Raw genomic sequence first — 14,600 nt, 5'->3', positions numbered from 1 at the left:
AAGTTAGAAAGCATTGTTGCACTCATTCCAATTTTGATATTTTCTAAAATCAGCCTTCAGCTAGATTCACTCACCTCGTGCTAACAATTATACCTGGGCTTTGATTCGTCGCTACCTCTGAGAAATGATACAATCAAACTGAAGACAGTGAACTGACATCAGAGACGAAAATCGATAGACGAAAAATTGAAGTTGAAAAAAATTCAACTTTTTATACATGCATAAAGTATAGTATTTAAAAATAATTAGAACAAATTTTTTCATTTCCATTTAAAATGATAATTTCAATAGTTATACAGGGTGTTCATGTTAACTTTCTACATACTTCATTTCATTTTGAAGGTAAGACACGTCAGACACTCATCCTAACGGCTGTGGAAGGCTTTGAAGTATTGGATACCGCGCGCTTGTTCATAGTGTAATGAATCAGATGTGATTACTTTCGACCCAACGTTTTATTCAGCCGTAGACAAGAGAACAAAGTTCTTGTGTGAAGTCAACAAAACGATCTGACTCATTACACTACGAACAGGGATGGTATCAAATCCTTCAAAGCCCCATTAGGATGAGTTTTTACGACCATGTATGTCTTGCCTCAAAATAATTGCTTAGGCAGCCCCTACACACCTTCGCAGTATGTGCTAACTTAACTTAAACACCCTGTATACAATCAAATTTCACTTTTTTGTGGTACACTATAGCATGGATTACGTCACACAATAATTTTTTTTCCACCTACAGTTTCTGCTCCAACTTTGTTTCAAAGGGGAAAAGAAAAACTGTAACCAAACTATTTTTTCCCGTACTTATAAGATACAAAATAGAAATCAAATCATGAAAGTCCCCAATTGTAAAATGATTCTAGAATCAGACAAAGTTATTTACGATATTTGAAATCATATCGTAAATAAGTATTACGTACCATCGGATATATTGTGTATCGAATTCTTCTTATCTCCCGCACGTTTTTTTCCACTTCAAAATCGCATCGTTTTTGTTTTCGGTCAAAGCACCTTTTCATCGTAATCGTTGGAGAGCCTGACTTTCTAGATAAACGAGCTCGATAATAACGAAGTTGAAACACGTAATGTTGGGAAAAACCCGTAATGCACCCTCAAGAATATCTCTATTACAACCTTTTATATTACATCTTATCCACATCTAATCACCGATATCAGCTGTATAATTCGCGGAGAAACATTTGACCAAAAAATAAATAAACATAAAGTTCTCGAAATATATCTTATCTTAATAGCAATAGCTAGTGCAAGTACCTCGTATAAAAGGTATATCAGATAGTGATAACCGATTCGCCTCGTCAGATAGGTAAATTCGACCGCAAATAATGACCTCAATTCGTATACACTCTCTCAACTGTGACAATGAGAGCGCAACAAAGAATGGAATGCCACATCAAGACTGGAAAAAATTTTAGGGAGCTATACCAATCAGATTCACAGCAGCGTGTGAATTTTTCATCTCATATCCGGTGATCATCAACATAACCTCCATATTGGTCCTAGTTTCCCCTCTCAACATAACGCTAAAATTCATATATTCATCACGATTCAGATGTGTGCTTATGTATATTCATATCCATGCAGCATCGTGTGTATGTACATTGTACATAGACCAAAGTTGCAGATGCTGAATTACGTTAGTGGGTCATCGAGATACGCCGGTGGTCCAGGCTAGGCAATTATGGTATGTAACCGGCTGAAGATGTTTGTCGGGGTCCAAATTTAATCTCGCGGCTTATTCTCAGCCTTATTTTAGTTCCCACAATCATTACACGTACTCGCGGGCAAAGTTATACTCGTGTAATGTGGTGTACAGGGATCATTGCCAAGTTGCGACCCAAGAGTGAGCTGCGTGCTTATAAGCACTGACTTAGATACCGATCGAGATGCAGTTAACGTGTACCGAAGAGTTCGAGACCGTTACGGATGATTAACACTTGCTGTCGACTGATGCTGATTCAGTTTAGCAGCAGGGAAATTTCGTCCGTCATCATGTCATCGCAAAAACCTGCTTCACCGCACCGTTTGCACGTTTTAATTTTTTATCTGGTGACGGTTCAATTGCTTCAAAGCCAAGTTTCATTATATCTTCACATTTTTGGTGGGTTACAAAGTTTTCACTAAGGCAAGAGTAACATCGATCAGTGTCCAAATGGAATCATTTGGTGGTGATGGTGGTGAAGCGAAATTCTGGATTATTTTCTAGCTGCAGACACAAAGAGAATAAAAAACGATATTACATGGGGTGTTATCCAAAGTCGCAGGTATTTGAATGAATTACGCAAAGGCATCTTAATACTCGCTAATTGTTTGAAAATACACAATCACCGTTGCACAGAAGTCGGAACGTTGCGTCTTACGTATTATAAACGCTCGTCTGTAATCGGAGAGATTGTCATCTCTTGTTGTCGTTACAGACAGCGTAATATCATCGAAAGATTCTGATCTAATTGCTGACAGTGGCCTTGAACTACCGGAGTTCAAGCAACAACGGTGAACCATATTTGGTAAAACAGCCTGTTTCTTCAACATCAACATACCAACCAGTGTATATAAATTATCAACGAACGTACAACTCTGATCTCGAAGAATTCCGCAAATTACCCAGGAAATTTCAAAGACGCCGTTAACTTTTGCGTCGATCCTTCCATGACCCTTGGCTAATGGATCCGTATAATACCAAGGCAGCGGGAGTAATCTTCGAGTCCATTAACGACCTGGGAGAAATTTCATCTCTCCGAGGTTTCACGGTGTGGCTTGCCTGGCCCTCATCTCTCTGTCCTTGGCGCTCACCACGGCCTTAGGTTGAATTTTTGTCAATCGAAGATGGAAATGCACGTGCACCATCGGCGACGAAACATCGTCAGGGAGTAGGACAGTGTGCCGAGCGACGTCGGGCCCCACCATGTGACTTGGGCCACTGACCCACTTTGCCTCTTGCACCTCTCCCTGCGCTCGCCTTGTCCACCAATCGTCCTGTACTCTACTCCGTGCTTCTTCCGCTGGCTGCCCCTCTCCTCTTCGTTTGCGTTGTGGGTAACTTGCTTCGGTCTACCACCACTTGAGCACCGCTTATGACTTTGCCATGTAATTCCACCACATGCCAGGCCCAAGCCATGCCCGTTTTGCCAGGGCATAGAGTGCTCGACAGACAGGTAGCTTCCACTTAACTAACTGGATGGCTCGATAGTGGACAGAACAGAGTTCGATCAGCTCGGCGTGCTTTCGATACACACCGTCCTTTGGTACCGGTAGTGTGCTCTGCCTGCAACCCTCATCGACTTTAGACCGGTCGGTTTAACTTTTTCGTATTCTCCTTTAACGTACGACCGAAACGTTGTTTGCTCGCGATATTGTGGGATCAGTTACGAAGAAGAGTTGTACAGTGATTCCGTTACACACCCGGGACCAGTTTTGAAAAAGGACTACCGTCGTTCTCCAACGAATATCAACGCTGCAGACCGAGTACTTGGGTTACTTAAACGATTTTAATCCACTACTACGAATCCCGAATAAAGGAGGAGAGTTTTGTTCCTGCCGTTCACAGTGATCGACACAACTCCAAATTTTCATTCATAAAGATTTACGTAAATACGACAACGTTTACGAGGATTGGTGGACTTCCAGTGTCTTCATAGGTGGAAAAGACTATAAAATACAGTGACTTATCCGCTACGGCACTGATATCAAGAGGATCGCATTCCGGAAGTAAAGGCTAAAGAAATACGCAAACGTAATGTTCTAACCATCTCAGCATTTGTCCTTCCATAACTAGTCGAACCATCTTCAAACAACCAATGTGAGTGAACTAGCCTTATATTTTTTACAATACACCTATTTGTTACCAACTCCATCGCGGTCGTTTTCTCAATAGTACTTCATCAGGCTCGTAAAAGCGGTTGATTTTTAGCATGCGCTTACATCTCATTTCGGAGGACGAGTAAATGATCCGATCATAGTAACCGTGGTCGTCAGGTGGAGTCTGGAGAAAGCTAGACTGTGAGTAAAGAGGTGGTTAGAATGTAGGCGATTCTTTCCTACGCTTCGTTTCACCTGGCCACATGTAGTTGATACTTTTTTCGAACGCGACCGTGTTTTTAGATGTTGTGTCTCATTTTTTTTTTATTGTTTTATTATTTAATTGCTGTTTGAAAGTGAGACCTGAATGAAGTAGTACAGAGAAAATGTTGAGGAAAATTCATCAGCACCCGTTGGTCAACGCTAACATTGGCGCAGATGATACATACCAAGCTTTGTAACGGTCAATGGTGAACAACCGGCTCTGTCATCACAAAATTAACATGATAATTTGGTTAGCACATATATCCACGTTTCACGAGGACCTAAGCTTGTCGGGCCATCTTTTCAAGGGGTCAAGCTATTTGCTTCTAGGAATTTATTTCTTCGGTATCCCTTGAAACTGTAAGCTTCAGATATTTTTCGGGGTCTGAAAAGCGCAACGGCCAGATCCAATCAATGTTGCCTCGCACTCGATATATGGCACATTCCGGAAGCGAGTTTTAATTTCTTAATACTTCTTGCTCTCGAATTATAGCTAGGTTTTACCGTTCTTCCAATGTCGCCTTAGTCTGTTTAAGGTACGCGTCAGTGATAATAACAAATAATTTCAATCGTTACAGAGGAAGTTGAACTGTTGCAATGCAATTGGGTCACCCAGATCTGATAATCGAGAAGACAGAAGAAGCTTTCTCTGTGCGCACATTCGCGGTTGGTCACGATCGAGGATTCGTGATCCGCATACTGCAAGGCTCGACGCTTATACGTAGATTCATCACTTATTGCTAGATATACTTATTAGGTAGACTCATTTGCATCGACATGCGTTCGTGTAATTTCAAATGGAACGTACATCGTAAGCGAGAAAATTTTTGGGCTTTGTGTTAATATTTGGCAAAAAAAAGACGAAACGATATTTAAACGCGTTTCACTCAACGTTGCTCGTATTCCACCGAGAACACTCTCGGAACACGTAGAGAGTAACGTGTTTGTGACATTTCCTAGAATATTTCAGTCGAGTTTATCGGTCGCATGAAGTGGATGAAACTATAATTTAATCTCTGTACCTGTACATCATGTACGACAGAGAGAGACACAAAAATGGAATCCCATAGAAACTGCTTTTCTGCCGCACGTATCATGTAACTCCAGCCGATCGTCTAACGGCACTCGAAGCCAAGGCCAAGGAAGTTGATGCAAGTCACGGATCTTATCGGGCATGTTTCATCATTGCTTTTTAACTTTATTCAGTATTTTACCGAGGAATGCTCCAAAAAATATCATAATTCTAAAAATACGTACTCGCTATGAAATATCAGTGTCAATACTATCAATTTAGATTCATCTAGCTCCCGGTATACGCGTATAGTACTGGAATGTATTTGAAAGAAAACGAACCATTAAGATATACATAGATGACAAAGTTTCAGGATAAGCTAAGGGCACTCTGTCGTATCCAAGATAAGCCTAAATCCTATAGACAATTTGAAAAATGCAACGACTATGCGTTATTTACAAGTTAAACTTGCACTTTCCGGATAGACAGATAGCGCACGCACTGCTGTGCACGCGAGCCAGTTTCGTGCTTGGGAATAATTAGGTTCGCTAGTTAGGCACTGTAAGAATAAAAGAAAGGAAAAAAAAATACTCGGCTATACGGTCGCTTGTTGATATTCTAAAACCGAATCATGTCATCAATTTGTAGATCGTTTCACTTCATATTCATGATTCGAAAATAAATATTCACCGTATGACGTCGACCCTCTTTCAATGCTTATAGATCACCGGCCACTTTACGGCATGCTTACTTTTTTTGTCCATCCTTCCACCGCGTACTCACTTCTCTGGAGTTCGTTGGGTGCACAGAAGCCTTGACCTAGCCTTTCGCGGATCTTTTAGAGGCCATACACCATCCAACCAGCACGAGAACGCGCTAAATTTTATGAGGAAAAGTAACCCAAAGCAAAAATAAGACACCCAGTCTTTTTGGGAGCATCGTTGCTTATCCAGGGCACCTTTATGGAAAAACATCATGCGTTAATAGTCCAAGTGTATTATTTCTTCTTTGGAGATACGATATAATTTACTCATTCGAATATCTCTCCATGCATTGCTCTGCAAGATCAATTTTTTATACAGAGGCATCGCATGTCGAACGATTACTTCCTCAATTTTTCTTCTTTCATACCTTCCGTATTCTTACGATTTTCCCCCCTTCTTTTTTCATTAGTTTTCTCGCCAACGACCGAAAGGCTCGGTTGGAATGGTGCAGCCCGGGAATCTAGTAACTAGGTTACCGGTGTCTTGTGCCTTCGTGAACCTACACCGCCATGATGATACCTGCTCGCTACCTCTGCCTGTCTCGTTTCGTTCTCTGTCTTCTGCTTCGTCTTCTTCCTTCTCTCTTTTGCCATCTCCCTATCTTTCTTTCTTTCCTTCTCTCTCTTCTTTCAGTTCAGTATGCCATACCATGGCTATGCTCGGCCGCGGATAACGGGATTTCATGTGTATGAACGAAACCTGTGCGTGAACGCATGGAGAGGTCTGCGCTGCGTCAAGTACGAGCGCATAGGCGTCGATAGGAGTGATAACAGTATAATTGATTTACACCTCCTTCTCCATTTCCCGTTTGATGAGACACATTGATGATCCTGAAAACTCGAACTTCGAACCAATTTACATATAATTTTTGCAGGAGTCTAGTTTTTGACAATACCTTCTTATTTATTCAGTACTGAATTCCACTTTAGTATGTGGAAAGAGTAAAGAGAGTAGAACAAAAAACCGATAATAGCAGAAATAGCTGCTTCTTTACGACGGTATACACTTCTGAGGCTGACATTAACACATCGATATTTTATTTTAACGGTTCACTCTGTTACGACAGACACCTATACAAGTCGGAGGATACTGACAACGACATGTATACACCAACTATGTTGTATAATTATGTAATTCCGAGTGTAATTCGTAGACAAAAAGTAGTACTATTAGCCTAAACCTTGTAATTATCAATTACTTTCAATCGATCATAACTGTTTCAGATGGTTCCGAGAAGAAACATGAAAGCTTACGTCTTCCTCACAATCTTAGTGACGACATCCGCCTTCTCAGTGTCCTATGTGCCTCAAGCAAAAGGTATGCCCGCTTGTTCATTACCATTATATTTGGTTATCATCGATAAACCTCATTATAAACAATACTTTCAATGACTGGAGAACCTGCAGTGCATTGAAATGAAATTAACAAAGAGAAATTGTCGGAAGAAAGTGCGAGCTGTCATATAGATAGACGAGTATCGATCGTTAGTGACTAACCATAATAGAAACGAATAGTTTTGCGATGATTGGAAACTTATGAATAGCAAAATAAGAATGTTTTCGTTTGACTATTAGTAATAGTGCTGGCGTCTAATGACACATTTCTAATTTCCAGATCAGGGTGCGAACTGAATATTGCCTTGTTGCCATTCCTGTTCGAGAGTTGTCCAATTTAACGTGCTACTTGATATTGGTAACCAGCTGATGCTGAGTAGATTGAAACGATCACGATTATAGCCTCGGGCGTGCGAGCTAATTAGCATAGGGACCTATTTTATTCAGTTTCATATAAGAAGTCTAGGGCCACCAGAATGAAGTAGGTTACGGGTCAAGTTATATTGAGAAATCTACATACTGTGCATTTCCTGAAGTGATATGCAGCAGTCCGCGTGCGAGTATAACTGTTACGTATAAATTGATAGGAAGTGGTTCTAGAGACATGCGGGCTGCGACATCCACCGGCTCTTAATATTTTTCTACCATGATCTTAAAAAACCCCTTGTAATAAGAATTGTAACTTTCAGTATTTTATGTAAAACGAATGATCCTTGTTGGAGAGAATAGATGTAGTAACTGGTACTTTATTTACTAATTTCAGGTAGAAAATTGTTCGGTGGATACAGGATAGTTCCCAAAGTATGCCAACCCACACACCCATCCAGGATTGTTTCAAACGAACCAGCCGTTTGCATGTTCAATCATGAGTGCACACGAAGAAGCGGCGAAGTTGTTGGTGCATGTATGGATGGATTTCTGTTCGGCGCTTGCTGCCAGTTGCCTGCCGAACGACCAGCTGATGAATTATATGAGACTGGCCCGAGCACCGCAGGACTTCAGAATATCTACGAAATCGATCACGTTCCCGATATCCCGATTCTTTTGAATCCTGACGGAACTCCAATGGGGATAGTACCTTCACAAGCTGCCAGTCAAGGACAAAATAGTCAACCAACTGTCGTAGATGGTTCCGACATAAGAAGACCAGACATACCAACACTCTCAGAAGTTCTTGGAGCTGGAGGAAATATGAATGTTAAAATTTCGACGTTTGGACCACCTTCGTCAACCTTTCATCATGCAAGCAGTACTCAAGATAAAACACAAATTCCTCAAGTTGACGTCAGTCATCTTGAATCTGACTTTTCTGCTCTGTTGCACCAGCAAAGTAACTTGGACGATTTGCGACTACCTGGACTAATCACCCATTCAGCTTCCAACAATAATATTCAGGATAATCAAGACCCAGAGGACGTGGACACTGTAACGACCTTCTTGAATCCTGATCAAGTCCTACAGATTGCTGATCCGGTTGATCAATTGCCTGTTTTGTTTTCTCAGGGAATTGGTAACAACAATCATTCAAGTCCCGATACGATATTACTGAATGAGAATGGCAGCCTATTTACCGAAAATTATAATCCTGACGACCTCTTCATACCGGGATCTATTTCATTGTCAAGGCCTAACGGTGGAACTGATCAGTCAAATATCCACAGGCCAAACACTCAGGAGTTATCTGACATAATGAAGCAAAAAGTTGAAGAAGTTACTCAGAAGGTAGAAGCTTTGACTCAGAAGATCGCAGCCGAAATGGAGTCGTCTCTGACTCCATCGATCGCTCACGGCATTTCAACCAATAAGGTTCCCACGGTGACCGAAAGACCCAACAATGCGCAACAAATGTCGTCTGTAACTTACGAATTGTATTCTCTTCCTTCAAGACCACAGGGACCAAACGCAAATCCACCTGGGCTGGGGAATGAAAGACCTGTCACAGTCCATAGTACCTCAACAATAAACAGTAATTTGTTGAAAGCATCGTCAAAATCTCCGGAAGAAGAGCACTTCGTCACAGGGACAAACGAAATAACGTCAGAAAAGAATACGAAGTATATTTCAACGATGAAGAATGGTCCTACCACTCCAATGTCACCAACAACGTATGCACAAGAAGATGAGCTGATTAGAGTCCCAACAATCTCATACGACACCCAATCTGGGAACAAAAAACACGACGTTCTTGACCACGAAGAAAATTCGATTAATCACATCTTATCAATGCTCAACGATAGTAACCCAAGCCCAGAACCTGAACCCCTTCCCGAGCCCAATTCCCATCCTGACCCCCATGACGACGATTCTGGTATACAAACATGGGTGAGCATCGATGGCACGTCCGTCGGACCACCAGAAATCAAGTTTCCCTCTGTTCGTCCATCTGCTAGGCCTGATGCAACAACAGTCACTTTTCCATACACTTTTTATAAACCCAATCAAGGTTCGGTGTATTACGACTACGAGGGCACTCAACATGCCGATAATCCTGACAAAGCGGATACTCACGATACTCCTATGAAGATTTATACACCGATTTCTTCAACTCAGGGAACGTACAGCACTGGTTCATCGACTCAAGATATATATTCAAACAGACCATCTACCAATCCACCCGCGCCAACTGTAATCGTTTTGGGTCCCTTGGGAAATGAATATGTTACGAAAGGTGACCATAAAACACCTCCGCGACGGCCCCCGACCACCGCCGAGCCTGTTGCTTCAAAAAAACCGGCCTTTTCAACAACTATAACGCACAACATAAACACGGTCATATCGACTAACAACATGGAGTCCAATAATACAAGAGTAGTATCTTCCAGTTACATAAGCGTTGATTTGAAAGACGGTGCCACGAGTACAAAGCCGGTCGTCGTCAACAGTGAGACCACTGTCAAACCAGCGGAAACACCTCAAAGTGTGAGGCCGACGGTTCACCAAGCGGTTAACTCTGAGAGACCGGATTCAACGGTTTATTACGAAATCGAGACCAAAAAACCTCCAATATCACCCGTAACTCTTTCCACATGGTCAGAGAAGCCAGCTTTCCATCTTAAACCGTCATACACTCAGCCTGGTGCTGGGCCTGTCGCCTGGCCCCAGGAAACTATAATTGCACACAACCCAATAATCTTTAAAGATCCGATCTTCGTAAATAACGAAGGAATTGCTACACCAGTGAGCCCGGAAGACGAGACAACGGCTCCCGATGATTTCAATAATTTCCCACCAGTCAGGAATCCTAACCTAAACATGTCTGTTCCGTCCTCGCAACAGGAAAAACCCACGATTGTTGAAACGTTCAATCAAACTTTCTATCCCGATTTCCAGAACATTGACGAGAATGATATCCCAACGCCAGCCTTTATCGATGACGATGCTCTAGGAAACAAGGTTGATGTCTTTGTCAATAAAATTGTTGAGTCGCTTCAGGATAACTTCGATGACATGGGTGATTTAGTTTACAAGAAAAAGACAAACACGACAACGCAAAGTCCTGCTCAACCTACAGTTACTCAAAAACCACCCGTCACCGTCACCACGAAGAAGCCAATTCGTAGACCAACAGTTTCGTCATCAACGTCGCCCACTAAGAAGCCGACACCCACTAAACGACCGCCAACACGCTTGTCGACGACAACCCAGAAGACTGTGACTGTTTCCACCAAACCTACTCGACCTCTAAAAGTGTCGACGACTAAACCGAAGCCAGCTACACTAAGTGCTACAACTACAAAACCACCACAAACCGTCAGCAAGAGGCCAAAACCAGTGAGGAAGCCAACTGTGCCTACTATCTCAAATACGGAAGTCAGTTCCATAGAAACTGAAAGGCCTGTAGTGAGTTCTACCGAAATAACCGCCAGCAGTCATAAACCAAATTATGCAAGAGGTCAATTTCTCATATAACTTTCCAATTTTCACCATTAACAATAAAGCATTTGATACTAACACGTTGTTCTTTATTTCCACAGATTGCGGCGTTAGGCCGTTGATGAAAACAGGGAGAATCGTTGGCGGAAAAGCGGCTAAGTTTGGCGAATGGCCCTGGCAAGTTCTTGTACGTGAGGCAACTTGGCTGGGGTTGTTCACAAAAAATAAATGTGGCGGTGTACTTATCACTAACAAATATGTCACCACCGCTGCCCACTGTCAACCAGGGTGAGTATAATATTTACTGTGGTATATTGCCATATTCCATAAAGAGCCCACGTAACCACGTATTACTTCGGTCCGATGGTTGATAAAGCATGAAAGCTGTACGCAAGGACGTGATTTGCATGTTTTAGCTGGGTGTGGTTTAATGGGCTGTGAAAGAAATCGCCGACTCATACATTCATTACAAAAGTGTGGGTCTCAGATATATCACATACTTACATGCATCCTGCTAATATCGATATTTAAACGTTATCGACAGATTCCTGGCCTCACTTGTGGCAGTACTCGGCGAGTTTGATATCACCGGCGAACACGAGACAAAGCACAGCGTATCTCGGAACGTTAAACGAGTTATTGTTCACCGTAACTACGACCCAGCAACCTTCGAAAATGATTTGGCTATTCTGGAAATGGAAACACCAGTTGTATTCGATACGCACATAGTTCCGATCTGCATGCCAGATGACGGCGCAGACTTTACTGGGAGAATGGCCACAGTCACTGGGTGGGGGAGACTTAAATACAGTAAGTATCCTTCTCAGTTTCCACTACCCCATTGCGAACAATCAGTTCGATGTCACCGCACCATTGGATTCGGAGTTCACTGGATCTGATATGGGCTCACTTTCACAGTCGATCTTTCTTGGATGAAAAGTATGCATGTAATGATCAATTTCTTAAGATTCAATGTTACATGATTAGGCACAGTCGAGGAAACACAGGGCGCATCCCTAAAAAAATAACCTCAACCTTATGTAACTCATCCATTTCATTCAGTGAGGAAAGTAGTGTCAAAACTTTTTGATGAATCGTTACAGACGGCGGAGTTCCTTCCGTTCTACAAGAGGTCGAAGTGCCGATTATGGAAAATGCAGTCTGTCAAGAGATGTTCCAGACCACTGGTCATCCGAAACTCATTCGTGAAAGCTTTTTGTGCGCAGGTTACGCCAATGGACAAAAGGATTCCTGTGAGGTCAGAATCGAAATCGATACTTATCTTTGAATTTTGTCCATCAAAGTATATACAAACCAACTCAAACAACGAAGACCCTTTCTTCAATTACTCATTTCACCCTGTAACCGCTATAAAACAATTGATTTTTCCGTTTCCAGGGTGACAGTGGCGGACCCCTGATGCTACAACGTTCCGACGGCAGGTGGGAATTGGCAGGGACTGTTTCCCACGGTATCAAGTGCGCTGCTCCCTATCTTCCTGGTGTTTACATGAGAACAACTTTCTTCAAGCCATGGCTACATAGTATTACTGGTGTCTGAAGCTAAAACCCCAAAGTAGATCAGCTCAAACATTGCGGGTAGTAGCAATACCGTTCGACTGTCTCAATTTTGAGCTTGAATTTCAAAGTATGTTAATTCTCAATTGTTACTCCTTCGTTTCTAACGACGTCAATGTGCTTGACTGTATTTCGACTGACTCCCGATCACTCTTTCCCTTGGCTCACTTACGTGACGTCGAACGAGTAGAAGAGAGCGAATGTTCAATGCTTTCGAAAAAAAAAATCTCCTACATTTCGCCATTTATATGGAATATAAGATAATTTACATGTATATATATATACATATGCAATATAGGTATATGGTACTGTATAGTTGTTGAAACTGATGAATTTTTCTATTCACGTAATTCAATCGGGTCACACACCTAGCATATATTGACATCTCCATTGACCCTACTAAAAATGCTGGACCATGTGGAAGCTTGGATATTTGGTGGAAACAGGATGTTTTCCACGTAGGTGAAAGAATGAAACTTCCCCGGTGGACAGTTGTCTTTCGGCTATACACATAAGTCGATACACAGTAATAATACCTACCTATTTATTGCTCAGAAAAAGGTCTCCCTTAATTTATTGCTTATTCACTCGATCGATTTATCGACTAATTGCAACAATTTTACATAACAGACATTACTATCAATGTATATAAGTAAAGAATAACAGGTGGTTATGTTTGTATGCAAATGTGAAAATTACTTAAAAAATAATGTGTGAATGTCCTTACCACTTAGAACAATAATTTATTCATTATTAGGTGTTACTTATTTATTAAAGGTATTTTTATACAACTCAGTTGCCTTTTGTGCTTTTTTTGCGCTCATCGTCAACCGCTTATTAATTCATCGATCGGTGCAAGGTTGGTTAATTCAACTGCGAGCCTTTCAGTTTTGCGGAAGTGACGCTTTCAAATATATTAAGCTCCGTTGTGAAATTTTTACCTTGACGTTGATGCTATTCTTACTCCTCCGACACAGTTGGCTTAGTGCCGCGAAATTTTACGAACAAACTTAATAGTCGGAACCTATGAATAAGCGGTATCGCTTCATAAAAATCGAGTTCCAGACTTGGTGAAAAGTTGATAAAACTTAGTATAGATTGAACCCCCGTAGCCAGTGTGAAGTGGCAAGTCTGTTCGAACCGTTTTGCGAACAACTGTAGGAAAGTTTAATATTTATAATCTATCAATCATCTCGATAACGATTAATCATTATCAATGCATGTTTTTGATGAGTATTCGGGCATTCATCAAGTCGCATTTCTCCATTGAGTATACAATTTCATTTCACGCATGGTATTAATTTCAATATCTGTTGACAATCAAATTATTGTAAAAAGAAAAAACAACACACAAAACGAGGAGATAGAACTGCCAAATGTGATAAATAGCACCCACGTCTCGAACGATGTGAAACGTAAAATTTTACGAGCAAAATACCATTTATATTTCCCGAAATTCTTTCCCAATTGCGGGAAAAGTTTCACGTTTTCAATGTTCGATTAATTGATTTCGACAAGATGACTATAAAAATTTCACTCCTCAACAAATGCAAAGGTGAAGATGGACTTTGTAAAAGACTATCTGCACTTCCTTTCGCGTTAAGGTTAAGGATGTACCAAACGTACAGTCCAGTGAAAGAGCTGTGAAGACAGAAATATCATGTAACGAAGGTTTGTAAGTACAACTGAAGATCGTCGAGATGGATCCAGTCGGAATAATATTAATTCCCTTGAAACAGTAAATAAAAAAACATAAATTTCAGCCTCAATAGCATAATTATTTAAGATTATGAAAAGAGATCCGAATATTAGATCATTGTAATATCAAAAAAATCGCAACATGTGAACAATTTCATCGAACCAGGGATCGCTTTTGTCCTAATGCATCCCTACAAATCGACAAATTCATATTTTCTACTTGCCTTCTCAGTTGATCAAGAAAACGAGATTAACGAAAT

The 14,600-nt window shown here is 41.2% G+C and overlaps 1 protein-coding gene across 1 annotated transcript; it reads left to right on the top strand.

Annotated features, from left to right (window-relative positions):
• Window positions 1–3,112: 3,112 nt before the first annotated feature.
• On the top strand, window positions 3,113–12,851 carry LOC124416819 (serine protease filzig). The gene is made up of 7 exons (XM_046898170.1): window positions 3,113–3,819; window positions 7,082–7,175; window positions 7,956–11,084; window positions 11,167–11,353; window positions 11,610–11,875; window positions 12,169–12,323; window positions 12,464–12,851. Exons 2-7 carry the CDS (start codon window positions 7,082–7,084, stop codon window positions 12,623–12,625), a joined length of 3,993 nt encoding a protein of 1,330 aa, XP_046754126.1. The 5' UTR covers window positions 3,113–3,819; the 3' UTR covers window positions 12,626–12,851.
• The last annotated feature ends 1,749 nt before the right edge of the window (window positions 12,852–14,600 follow it).

The sequence above is a fragment of the Diprion similis genome, chromosome 3 (genome assembly GCF_021155765.1).
Source record: "Diprion similis isolate iyDipSimi1 chromosome 3, iyDipSimi1.1, whole genome shotgun sequence".
In the NCBI taxonomy this organism is placed as follows: domain Eukaryota; kingdom Metazoa; phylum Arthropoda; class Insecta; order Hymenoptera; family Diprionidae; genus Diprion; species Diprion similis.
Note: the sequence above shows the minus strand (reverse complement) of the source record. Positions and strands in the feature narration are given on the sequence as shown.

Coding starts and splice junctions, on each gene's coding strand:
- LOC124416819 (XM_046898170.1), top strand. CDS start 7,082: ATGGTTCCGAGAAGAAACATGAAAGCTTACGTCTTCCTCACAATCTTA. Junction 11,876..12,168: donor GTGGGGGAGACTTAAATACA/GTAAGTATCCTT, acceptor GAATCGTTACAG/ACGGCGGAGTTCCTTCCGTT. Junction 12,324..12,463: donor GACAAAAGGATTCCTGTGAG/GTCAGAATCGAA, acceptor TTCCGTTTCCAG/GGTGACAGTGGCGGACCCCT.